At 45.9% G+C, this 13266-nt stretch overlaps 1 protein-coding gene across 5 annotated transcripts in view; it reads right to left on the minus strand.

The window, feature by feature from the left end:
• Positions 1-4839: 4839 nt before the first annotated feature.
• Positions 4840-13266, minus strand: part of LOC147027360 (NGFI-A-binding protein 1-like) — a 60252-nt gene continuing 51825 nt past the window's right edge. For 4 of the 5 annotated variants that reach the window (XM_085876705.1, XM_085876708.1, XM_085876706.1 and 1 more), the window contains exons 6-8: positions 7847-7955; positions 6329-6517; positions 4840-6196 (exon numbers count right to left, since the gene is read on the minus strand). In XM_085876705.1, the coding sequence (XP_085732831.1) occupies positions 6123-6196; positions 6329-6517; positions 7847-7955 (372 nt within the window). In that variant the 3' untranslated portion in view covers positions 4840-6122. Of the gene's footprint in view, positions 6197-6328; positions 6518-7846; positions 7956-13266 lie in introns of those variants that run through there. The other variant, XM_085876709.1, reaches the window with a different exon arrangement.

Raw genomic sequence — 13266 nt, forward strand, 5'->3', positions numbered from 1 at the left:
GATTACCACACGTTTGTTCATTCGCGAGGGGCACGAACTTTGTCAGCACCGACTATGTTTCCTGAGGCGATAACAACATCCTTGACGCTGACGTCGTCGGGCGGGACACAGACGACGCCATGTTTACGTGTTAATGCTTCAAATGCCGAATAACGGGAATATAATACGAAGTCATGTTTAGGAAGGGGGAGGAGGGGTGATTGCTCTCGTGCAGTAATTAAATACGAGCCGAGACAGGTTTCCAAAGGAAATAAACACAGCTACAGTGAGGAAAAAAACGATCCGTTGAAGGGCCGGGATGGGCCGCCAACTAAAAACTATCCACAAGAAGCTGTGGCCTCTTTCTCTCTCGATCTCAGGGAAAAGGTATGCGAGGAGAAAACGGGGATGGGGATGGGATGAACCGAAGGCCAAACCATGAAATAACAAGGACAGATGGGCGGGGTGGGGTGACGACGGCGCGAGGGAAGGCCGGAGCGCGAGGTCTAACGAAGAAGGGAGGGTGGGAGCACAAATAACGATGCGTAGAAGGAAAACAAAGGAAGGGAGGTGAAAAACTATGCGAAAGGGGATAGGAAGGCGAAAACACAGGGCAGATCACAGCTCACCAAGACCACACAGCCGCCATGACACTCCACTCACCAACAGCCAGCAGGGGACGAGAGTGAGAGAGAGGGAGAGAAGGGGGTGGGAGAGAGAGGGGTGTGGGAGAGAGAGGGGTGGGGGAGAGAGAGGGGTGGGGGAGAGAGAGGGGTGGGGGAGAGAGAGAAGGGGGTGGGAGAGAAGGGGGTGGGAGAGAAGGGGGTGGGAGAGAAGGGGGTGGGAGAGAGAGGGGTGGGGGAGAGAGAAGGGGGTGGGAGAGAAGGGGTGGGAGAGAGAGGGGTGGGAGAGAGAGGGGAGGGGTGGGGAGAGAGAGGGGAGGGGTGGGAGAGAGAGGGGAGGGGTGGGAGAGAGAGGGGAGGGGTGGGAGAGAGAGGGGGTGGGAGAGAGAGGGGAGGGGTGGGAGAGAGAGGGAGGGGTGGGAGAGAGAGGGGAGGGGTGGGAGAGAGAGGGGTGGGGAGAGAGAAGGGGGTGGGAGAGAGAGGGGTGGGAGAGAGAGGGGTGGGAGAGAGAGGGGTGGGAGAGAGAGGGGTGGGAGAGAGAGAGGGGTGGGAGAGAGGGGTGGGAGAGAGAGGGTGGGAGAGAGAGGGGTGGGAGAGAGAAGGGGTGGGGAGAGAGAGGGGTGGGAGAGAGAAGGGGGTGGGAGAGAGAAGGGGGTGGGAGAGAGAGGGGTGGGAGAGAGAAGGGGGTGGGAGAGAGAGGGGTGGGAGAGAGAAGGGGGTGGGAGAGAGAGGGTGGGAGAGAGAGGGGTGGGAGAGAGAGGGGTGGGAGAGAAGGGGTTGGGAGAGAGAGGGGTGGGAGAGAAGGGGTTGGGAGAGAGAGGGGTGGGAGAGAGAGGGGTGGGAGAGAGGGGTGGGAGAGAGAGGGGTGGGAGAGAAGGGGGTGGGAGAGAGAGGGGTGGGAGAGAGAGGGGTGTGAGAGAGAGGAGTGGGAGAGAGAGGGGAGGAAGAGAGAGGGGCGGGAGAGAGAGGGGAGGAGGGAGGGATGAGGGAGATAGGAGGAGATGAGGAAGGAGGGAGCGAGGAAGAGGAGAAGAGGCAGTGTGAGGGAAATGGAATGCAGCATAAGGGAAAGAGAATGCAGCATAAGGGAAAGAGAATGCAGCGTAAGTGAAAGAGAAGGCAGCGTCAGTGAAAGAGAAGGCAGCGTCAGTGAAAGAGAAGGCAGCGTAAGGGAAAGAGAATGCAGCGTAAGGGAAAGAGAATGCAGCGTAAGGGAAAGAGAATGCAGCGTAAGGGAAAGAGAATGCAGCGTAAGGGAAAGAGAATGCAGCGTAAGGGAAAGAGAATGCAGCGTAAGGGAAAGAGAATGCAGCGTAAGGGAAAGATAATGCAGCGTAAGGGAAAGAGAAGGCAGCGTAAGGGAAAGAGAATTCAGTGTGAGGGAAAGAGAAGGCAGCGTGAGGGGAAAGCATGAGGGTCCAGACACAGCATCAGCCCACGTGTCCTAAAAACCTCCTCTGCTGCTCTTGCTCACCTTCTCTCTGTTCTATTCACCCTCTCATTTGCTCAAGGTCATCTGCCACCTGCTTTGAAATCAGCAAACATTACTGCCCTACATAAAAAAGGTGCAAAAACAGATCGCAGCAACTCCAGACCAATCAGTCTTCTCCTAATCATCAGCAAGTTATGGAATCCATCATCCCTTCAGACATAAAATCCTTTCTCTTCTCCAATGGCTTGATTTCCAATCATCAATTTGGTTTCAGACCAGGTCACTGAACCTTGGATATGCTGCTTCTGCTCTCCCAGCAATGGATGGAGGTACTCAATACAAGACATGCAATCAGAGCCAAATCCCAAGACATATCGCGTTCTTTTGACATGGTCTGGCACCCTGCCCTGCTCACCAAACTCTCTTCCTATGGTATCCAAGGCAATCTCCACTCATGGCTCGCAGAGATCCTCTCCTATCACAGTCAACGTGTGGCCTTTAATTGAGTTCTCTCATCCCCTCTTCCTATCCAGGCTGGAGTTCCTCAAGGAAGTGTTCTGGGCCATGTTCTTTTTCTGGTTTTCATCAATGATCTCTCTGACTCTCTGGAAAATCCTCTTTATCTCTTTTCTGATGACTCCACCCTCTGCTGTACCATCCGTCATCCCTCAGACTGGCAAGCAGCAGCCTCTTCACTCTCTGCAGATCTGGATAAAATCACAAACTGGTCCAACACGTGGAACATGTCCTTCAATCCAGACAAATCTCACACTCTCACTATATCTCTCAGAAAGGCCCATCTGGAACCCCCCCCCCCATCTACTTTCTCAACAATCCTCTGGAAGAAGTCCTTTCATTCAAGTTTCTGGGTCTCACTATCTGCCACGATCTTTCCTGGGAAAGCCACCGTTTCCAACCTGGCCTCCAAAGCCAGTCACCGACTGGGCATCCTCTGTCGTGAAAAGTCCTTCCTTGGTACACCTGAGCACCTGACTACACACAAAGCTTTCATTTACAGCCTGATGGAGTACTGCTCTCCCCCCTGGGCTGGTGATCCCCCTCCCCCCTCCCTGTTACCTTTCTCGGCTTCCCGCTGTGGAAACCAAGGCATTTGGAATGATTGGTATCTCCCGTGATGAGGCTGAGTCTTTGGGGCTTTGGGACTCTCTGTCTCTGTTCCTCTCTCACCGCAGGTCAGTGGTCCTTCTGTCTTCTACCATCTCCTCTCTGGCCTCACTCCCCCCGCCCCCTTCTTAAATATGTTCTGCCCATATTTCCGCAGGGCGCTCAAGGTCCTCCAGCAACCCCATTCTGGTAAAACTACCAAAATGTAGAATCATTGTTCACCTTCACTTTTTCATTCCTCTTTTTTCTCGCCTTTGGTTTAAACTCCCACACTCTCTTCAATCCCACTCTTCCCTCCAGGTCTTCAAAACAATTGTTCACCACCATGTCTTGTCTTCCCCCATCCAAAACCTCGATCTTTTCTACCCCCGCTAATCCACCCCAAACCCACCTCCTTCAAATTCCCTGCTTTCCTTCCTGAAAGTCCTTGTCGTGTTAGGAGCTGAAAGTCCCCATAGTGTCCATCTTGTTCACCCTGTGTACCCCACCCCATCCCTCTCCCTTCCACACATCTCTTCATGTCCCTGTTCCACACTGTTTTTTCCTTCCCTCCCCCACTCCTATTTCTCCTGCTCCCCTTGTTATGCGATTGTGTGTTCGCTCTTATAAGAGCCTCGACAGTGTATACAAAAAAAATTAAAAAAAATAGCTACAAACAGAATTTTAATGAAAGCACGTGTTTGCAGCAGTGATACTGAATTCTCCACCAGATGCATATGCACAACAACCAGTCACGTAGTGTTCCTGTTGTTCAGTTGATGCACCTGTAGCTTTAATTATAATAACCATTTCTTTACACCACGAGGCCCATTGGAGCTGCCGAGGCAGTTTAATTGGCTAAGGAGAACAACCCTGGACGGGTCACCACTCTGACACAGGACACTCAAATGGCTTTTTACCCCAGTAAGCTGGTACTCATTTTGCCGACCTCGGAAGGAAGACAGGCTGTCGACCCACATGGTGTTATTTCAACGGAATGACAGGGGCTCCAACTCAAGACCCTAAGATCTCAAGCCAGCCACCTTAACTGTGAAGCCAACACCAGGCTACCTGGTTATTTAATGACACCAGTAATATAAAGGTTCTTGTCGGTCAGGAAAAGATCTTCCCTTCTGGATCATGAATGGTGATCATGCTCAACCTGGCACCAACGTTGTTGTTATCAGTGGTGGTGACGTAATGGTTAAAGCTTCCGCTTGGAGTCTGGGAGATCGGCGGTTCGAACCATGGCTGACTCTTCACAAATACATTAAATATTCTATGTGCTGCTTCCTTGCTTGCCGATCAGCATTGAAAAATGATAGAGAAGGGATAAGATGTTCGCAATACTGCCATATGCTTTGATGGACATAATGGCCTCCTCTTCTTTTGAAGTTCCTTGTTAGGAAACGATGATGATGATGATGATGATTTGATATACACGGACAAGCCCAACAACCATCATGCTCCACCAACCATCATGCTCTCAAATACCCCATGGCAATATTTACAATCCAAACTCATGCAATCTCAATCTCCTTGCTCTTATTAAAAAGGATATACAGTAATTCTATATCCTTTCCTCAATCTACCATGAAACACTACCCCCCCCCCCACTATCCATTTTAAAACCTCCAGTTTTCTCCTCTCTCCACCCACCCAATCCACCCCCACCTCCAGCTGCCATCACAATAAACAGCATTTTAGGGTGAAATATGCTTTATTCGGAATTAATCATCGACTCCGCTTTAGGTCGTGTTAAATCTGCAAGAGAAGAATTGCCGGAATATGTTCGGCGATTCGTAAAAAAGAAAAAAAAAATTCAGATCTTACATAACTCCGAGCAGCTGCTTAAATCACAACTTCAGAGCAGAGATATCTTCAGCAGTTTAAAAATGAAAACTGCAAACAACAGCTGTCAACAAAATACAGCGTGCACAACAGCTTGCTTCACGGCACAACTCGTGTACCGGTGTCCTGACAAATCACTACAAGATTACGTGTTTTGATTTCCATAACATTGTTGGCATGACAAATACCAAGGTCCAGTGAACACAACCTGCAGTTAAAATAATAATAATAATTATTATTATCATTATAATGGTATAGCAAGTAGTCTTGAAACGCCGGGGCTGTCGCGTGTCGTTCTGCCTGTAGTCATGATGTTCCAAACACGCTGGGATTATATAAATGGATCAGGAAGTACTTACTACTCCTTGACTGCAATCATCTTTACCAAAATCATCAGCATTCTTGATGACATTCTTTTATTTTTATAACACAACCGATATCTCGGATTAAGTCAGCAGCTAAATTTTTTTAATTTTATTTCAATCATAATCAACGAATATCCGACCCTCAACTCAAATTGCTCCACTCCATGCTCTCGTATCATCAACTCTTTGAATGACCAATACCTCTCACAGTTTCGGTTATTTCCTCAAATTTCATTTCGCCAGAATCATCGAATTAGAAAAACATTGTGAGAATGGACATGGTACAGGTCCAAGTGTCCCTTACAGTCACGCAAGTATTCAACAGGTGGTGTCGTCAGGATAGTGGGAAACACCTCGGATGGTATCAACATTGAGGAGCTCCAACTGAAAGAGTTGCCGATTCCGATATACGATACACGGTTTCCACACTCGGTAGTTAAAAATGGTGTTTTGTGCCTCATGAAAAAAACAAAAATCCGCAAAAGATCAACTTTGTACAGAATGTAGTCCACAACTGCCTTTTGTGGTCAACAACACAAAAAAAATAGAAATCTGTACAATCACACAAAGGGTCCAATTTGTAGAACGTAGCAGCACCAGTTCTGTAGACCTGGACAGGTCCAAAGTACTTGCATTGGAAGTGGGCTGCTCTGGGGGCCTGCGGTACATCTTCATTAAAATGGCGGGCAGTATCCATTTCCCATTGTCGTTCTAGAATCACATTGCCCAGCCATCTCATTCCACGCACCATCGACTCGGTGCCATAATTCACTCGGGGCTGGCCGGCTCGATTTTAACCGGACAGGTTTGAAAGCCGCATTCCGAGACAGTCGTCTCACTGTCTGTAAGAGGCGAGAAGCAAAATGGAATAGGGGTTTAAAGTGCTGTTTAATGGTGCAACTGTGATTTGATTGATCAGTTTATGAAAGCTGTTTTCCAGGAGAACAATATGAAAAACCACTAAGCTTCATCACCTGCCCACGCTGCTTCCACCTTGATGTTGTGGTTGGTGTGGTTGGATTCTCCCTGACACTGTGCTCGCAGCGCCAATCCCAACCCCTCACACAACCCCGCCAACCCTCCTAACCCACCGGACTCCGTGTTTGAAGGAGAGGGGGGAGAATGTGGACGACTGGACCCCGAGGCCTGCCCTTCGTCATCATCTGCAGAGAGGGTGCAAACAGTCAAAAATAAAAAAAAATAAAAAAGGGCAAATTAGGGTTTGAAAAGCCTTCGGGTGACATCATTTATGAGTTTTGAGTGATCAGAGCAAACTACTGATGGCTCGGTTCTAATAAAGATACGAGGTCTAAATATTTATCCTGAGGATTCCACAGATTACATGGATTTCAGGTTGCTTCTCTCAAGCTACAACAAGCACATACAATCAGAGCCTGCCTTACAAACACCACGTCCACTGTGAGCACAGTAGTCAATCAGCAATCTGCTAATAAAGTCACATTTTCCCGGCATATGGGAATGTAAAGCATAACTCAAAGCTCGATGCATATTATATTATTCAGAGTGAAACCATGAGATAGGTGTAAATCGTAAAAAAAAATTGAACTTCACACATACACCCCCCTCCCTCCACCCCCAAACAAATTCACATTCATGACAAGATGAGACGGTATCGAAGTAAATCCATCCATCCATCCATCCATCCATCCATCCATCAGGACCATACTCTGTGCAGAGCGTTGGTGCTGCCAAAGCAGTCTCCTTGGCTATTGGACACAATCATGGACGGGTCGCCACTCCGACACAGGATACCAGCAAGCTGGCACTCATTTTGCCGACCTCAGAAGGATGACAGGCAGAGTCAACCCCACCTGGTATTAATTCAACAGCCGAGGGGGATTTGAACTCAGGATCCTAGGATCCGAAGCCCACCATCCTAACCATTAAGCCAACACCAGGCATGAGGTAAATACAATAGTGATAATAAAGTACCATCTGCATTATGCAATCAATGCCAAAAATCCTACCTCCCAAACTTGGCAACTTGAAATGCTAGAAAGTATCCCCCAACCCCAATCCACCCCCATCTCAATGATATCCAGTTTTCCAGGCCTAACCTGATTGCCTAACCATTTGCTATCACTACCTTTGAATCACTCGTCACGATTCTTTACCCCCATTGAATCAAACCTGACCTGAGACACAATCTGGGACTGTCTGTCTCACAATAAACAAAACTGTACTCCTTCTGGCAGGACCTAGCTCCATTTAAATGATTCGACTTTAGCTTAGCTCCTCAAGCAATATTCATTTCATGGCTCTGCGAGTCTCCTTCTGCTTCAGTCGATGTGATCTATTCAACCCCATTCATCATTTTGTTTTGGCCAAGTGCTCACTATTCACATTTATTTTCTCAAACTCCACGATAAAATTTTGTGTTGTTGTCATCTTAACTTCTTGTCTTTCTGCCCATTACAGACTCAAACAACCCCCTTCGATGATGTCCCATCCATGCCCTCAAATACTCATACCGTGTCCGTCTTCACCGCTGCTGCACTCGCTGCCGCCATCCCGACTCGGGGCCTCTCCAGAGACCGAGCCCTCAGAGCGTCCGTCAGCCTTGCCTCCCTCAAGCTCGAGCTGTGGCGAACAAATGATGATAAAATGGAACCGGCAGTCAATTGTCACCCTCACAACTCCCCTCTAAAGTGAACTGTCGGTTAGCGGAGACACTTAGAGAAGTGCCGCGGTGTAGGGAATGGCTTGATTATTAAAGTTGTTACAAAGTTCACTTGCTCTCGGAAAAAAGGTCAGGACATGTTAATGAGTCACCATGGCCCATCTCACACTGCTCTCAAAATTCAGGTGTGGTGGAAGGTTGTTGGGGACAGAGACAGTCACTCTCCTGCCAAATCCAAATCTCACTCTTCCTTCCAAAATATCCAAAACGCCATATTATGCAGGACACCGGAGATGTTGACCTTTCCCTTTGTGCATTAAGTTATCAGTTTAGCAAGGCCAAAAGTAGTACACCCCCAATGAAACACAAACAAACAAATGAATATCACGATTGAAAAACGTTTCACATGAGATATGACGGCAATACAGTCATGAAGCCTCTTCCGTGGCTATCCGGACCAAAAATCTGGTGGAAGAATGGAGAACGTGCCCAACAACATGATCCGGAGAAAAAAAAATCCCTCGTTAGCATGCCTATTACTAAAGTGCATGTGTGCAATAACCTTTCAGATTTCCCCGTATATGCAAAGTAGAACCCTCACGTGATCACTTGATCTGCATATTTATGCCATTGGTATAACGTACCGATCACAAGACACTAAACCCTTGAACTCACGAGTGGGATGGAGGCTAAATCCACCCACTACGAGTAGCAGATGGCTGCCATCGTTTTCCTGGTGGCAGATGTTTTTCCCCTCGGTCACCACCTTTGATCGACTGTTGACTGTTATCTTTTAAGTCAGGAGAGAAAAAGAAAAAAAAATGTTGATGACGGGATTCCAACACGAAGCTGCTCTGATCTGCGACTTAAGCCGCTGCCTTGCCAATCGCAATTACAATATTACGACGACGTTGAAATTTTAAGCTGACAGAGAGGATTCCACTTTGCAAAGGTGAACAAATGCTACATTAAGGTGCACGTGGTTGTAACTCCACAAGCGCACAAGCGTGGACTTCATACCCATGCCAAGGGTCACAAAACCAATGGCCAGGCCACGTTTTTGAATCAACGCTGCACACTCGTGCAAATTCTTTTTTGCTCAAAGCTCCAAAGGCTCACGGGTCACCGTGTTCAACGAGCTCTGCGTGACCCATGAAAGATAACAAGAGATGTGTCCACTGTATGTAATCACAGCAACAGCGGTTCTCGATGTTTTTGGTGTTGTGATGTTCATTTTGTCATGCAAAACAGAATGTTTCACAAACCTCAGAACCGGGGCAAACTGTAAAATGGTATCGAATCACTCGATGGAGTTGTGCATTTTGGCTTTGATGAGCCAACGCTTGGCCACGCGATGAGCAATGCCAGATTGAGATGGTATGAGAAGCACGCAGTCTGTAGCATGCTCAACATAGATGATTGTCAAATTTGTTGACTGCAACGTAGGAATAATCCCGTGAATTGACACACTCTGCAACAATTTGATTAGACGGCGTTTCATCCATTTGGAGGAGCGGCTCATGTGGATCTCGTCGAAGGTGAAGAAGCCAGGGTATGGCTATACAGTGGAAGACATCAACAGGACATTCTTTGAGGTATGCTAACAGCCATGGGAATGAAGAAGAAGCTGACGTTTTGAGCATTTAGAGTTTAGACAAAGTTTACACATGAAACGTCTGCTGTCTCCTTTCCTCCCATGGTGGTTTGCATGCATCACTCAATGTCCTGCCGAGTTCATCCATCGTTCTACCTGTCCACCGAGGCAGATCAACATGAGCCTTCATCAGCAAGACAACTTCATTCTACAAGGCTTTATAAACCAACTTGGACCTGCTCAAAACCGTCAGTGACCTCGTCAGTGATGACGTTTCACAAAAAAGTTGAAATTCTGCAAATATATAAATATATACATATATATGGGGGCAGATTTGAGGTGGGGGGGGGCACCTGGTACGCACCCGGTGCACGGCCTCCATAAACCCCTCCCCTCCCATCCCATCAAAAGCGATCGGTTTTTCACATGTAATGAGGTGTATATAACCGAACATGTGGTCTCAGAATGTGGGAAAGTAAACCGTCTCGTGCGCTGAATTTTTCGAACAATTTCAACTGTAAATACAATATATAATAACGTGGGTAAGTCTACCCAATATTACATAGCATTTCAAAAAATGTAAACATAAAATCCGCGACGATTACATTGAAGACGAGAAGGGCACTCAATGGAGCACATACTCCTGCCTGATCCACGAGAACATATCGGGCCCATTACATTTTTGAAATATCATTCTACATGTCGATTCTGCCCTTATCTCTCAATGGTGAAGAATCACTTTAAAAAATCATCAGATCCGGATCCGGATCCTGCACACAGACAGACAAACAAACAGACAGACAGAAAGTGGTGAAAACATAATCTCATTCACCTTCGGTGGTGGAGGTAAAAATGCTTTCAGTGTAGAATTATGTTGACATTTTTGAAGTGTACTCATATATTGTGCCAAAAATCAGGATCTGTTAGGTACTAAACATTGTTGTAAAATTATGGATATTGATTTAGTATTTTCGGTATGCTTTCTGTAATTGTCATTTTTATTTCCCGGTTGAACAACAAACAACACCAACAATGGCTGAAGTGGAACAATGTAGTTCTTCAAAAAACGTGAAAATTCAAAGCAGTATTCACAATTTTTCCTTCAAAAAAAGAACAGAATTAAAGGACGATGATGTGCATTAGTGTAGTAGATAGTAGAAAAATCGTGCCAATTATGATACAAGCATAAAATTTGGCATTTCTGTTCTGCAGGGCTTTCTGATCAAATCTGCCCGATTGGTCATTTGAAAATCCAAATTTTGAAAAATTTGAAAAAAATAAATTTTTTTTCAAAAAAATTTGAAGTCACAGCTGGCTGAAATTCTTGAAGTGCAAGTGAACATCCCAGACAGAGAACCAAGGGGAGATGCAGTCATAATTGATGGCTCAGCACTTATCAATGCCCTACCTCCACGCACTTCAAAGATATTTGATGACTATGCTGAAGAAGACATCATCCCAAAGGTGGAATCCTATGGTGCCTGGTACGAGAGGGTGGACGTAGTGTTTGATGTGTACAAGAAGTCAAGTCTGAAGTCTGAGGCAAGGTCGAAAAGGGGGCAAGGAATCAGAAGAAGAGTGACAGGAACCAGTAAGACCCCAAGTAACTGGAGAAGCTTTCTTCGAGATGACAGCAACAAGACTGAGCTGTTTCACTTCCTTGCGGAAAAGATGTGTGAAGCACAGCCGACAAGCACAGTCATTGTCACAAAAGGAGAAGATGCCATTAGCAACACAAGGAAGTCACTGGATGCTGTGTCTCCATGTTGTCATGAAGAAGCTGACACTCGAATATTTGTACACGCCAGGGATGTAACGACGGATGGTAGCAAGTCCATTATCATTAAGGCTAATGACACGGACATACTAGTCATAGCAATATCTGTACTGCCATCCTTACAGGAACTATGTCTTCAGAACATGTGGATTGCCTTTGGCCAAGGAGCCAAGGCACGATGGATTCCAGTCCATGAGGTAGTTTCTGCAATAGGGCCTGAGAAAGATAGAGGGATCCCATACTTCCATGCGTTCACTGGATGCGACGTCGTGTCTGCCTTCGTGTTAAAGGGAAGAAAACTGCATGGCAGACTTGGAACGTCTTTGATGATGTTTCTGAAACATTCACCAATCTCAGCCAGCATCCAACATTGATTTGTGATCTTGACGTTTTTGAAGTTTTTTTTTTTTCAAATTTTTCAAAATTTGGATTTTCAAATGGCCAATCAGGCAGAATTGATTAGAATCCCCTGGAGAACAAATGTGCCAAATTTGATGCTTGTATCATAATTTGCACAATTCCTCTCAAAATTGCTGTTATCTGCCCCACTACATGCAGAAACAAGTAAAGGGAAGAAATAGTTAAACTGCTACAATTTGATTTTGTAACTCCACTAACTGGTGGAGCCTTCTCAGTTTGCTGGAATTTTGTTGTGATTAATACGAGTATAGTCATGTTGTTGGTAATAAGATTTTTTTTGTTTGTTTGGTCCTTTTATGCATCGTGATTGTGAACTATTCATTGAAGAAAGAGAGCACACCGCATGTTGCCACGTAATTTAACCACTGCTTATTATACAAGAGATCCGGTTAAGACAGCAAGCCTGATGACGTCTCAACAACCCTTGTATCCAAATATTAACAAAATCCGAAATCTGCTGCTCCTAACATCTGTGACATCCAGTGGCATTGAAAGGGAAAACTTGTCGCTGAAATCCATGAAGAATGCATCCCAGAGCACCATGGGGGAGGATCGATTCAATGCCTTGGTGTCGTTTTATGTGCACAAAGCTATCGAGTTAGACATTAAGAGGGTGGTGGACCATGTATGCCAGAAAACATCCATGGAAGATGTTATTCATGAATCCTCTGTATGATTAAATCGATTTCATCAGACAATCGCAGTGATGTCACACATCAACTTTATTGGCTCAATATTTATTATCATTGCAGTTTACGTCGGAACAATCGATTTGCTTTGATCATTGTGCCATTTGTTTCATTATATGCATTGTCTGCTTTTCATTCAATTGGATTTTTATGACAATAATTAAAATAAATGTTGTTTTGAGCAAACGATTTTCATTGGAGTACTTTTTTTCAAGTGGTATTAGAAGGGGTACCTGGCGAAAAATTAGCTTTACCCTATAAATATGGTGTGAATATATTATTGAAATATCAGCTGCTGTTTTTGTTTCGTTTTCTCACCTGTGTTGCAAGGAGAGTGAAAGGTGGTGTATAATCAAAAATACTGTTTGACAGGGCGCTATATTAATGTTATATGAATAAAATGGAAATGTTGAAAAAAAAAGGAATTGAATATAGCAAGCGTTTTCTGACAACCAACCTTCCCAGACATAAGCACCGTCAAGATACATATGGAAATACATTCGGAGACAAACACCGCCCGGACATAAATACCGCCTGGACGCATCCGGAGCCAAGTTGTCCAGAGACAAACACCGCCGGGACACGTCTGGATAAAAACTCCCCTCCGAATAGAAACAACGCCTGGACACGTCCGGAGACAAACTCCCGTCAGGACATAAACACTGCCCGGACACGCCTGGAGACTAACACCGCCCGGATACGGCCAGAGCCAAGCTGTCCAGAGACAAACACCATTCGAACACATCCGGAGGCAAACTCCCGTCTGGACAAAAACACTGCCCAGACACGTC

Source organism: Eptatretus burgeri, chromosome 4 (genome assembly GCF_056783735.1).
Source record: "Eptatretus burgeri isolate ZD-2024b chromosome 4, Ebu_testis_v1, whole genome shotgun sequence".
Lineage (NCBI taxonomy): Eukaryota > Metazoa > Chordata > Myxini > Myxiniformes > Myxinidae > Eptatretus > Eptatretus burgeri.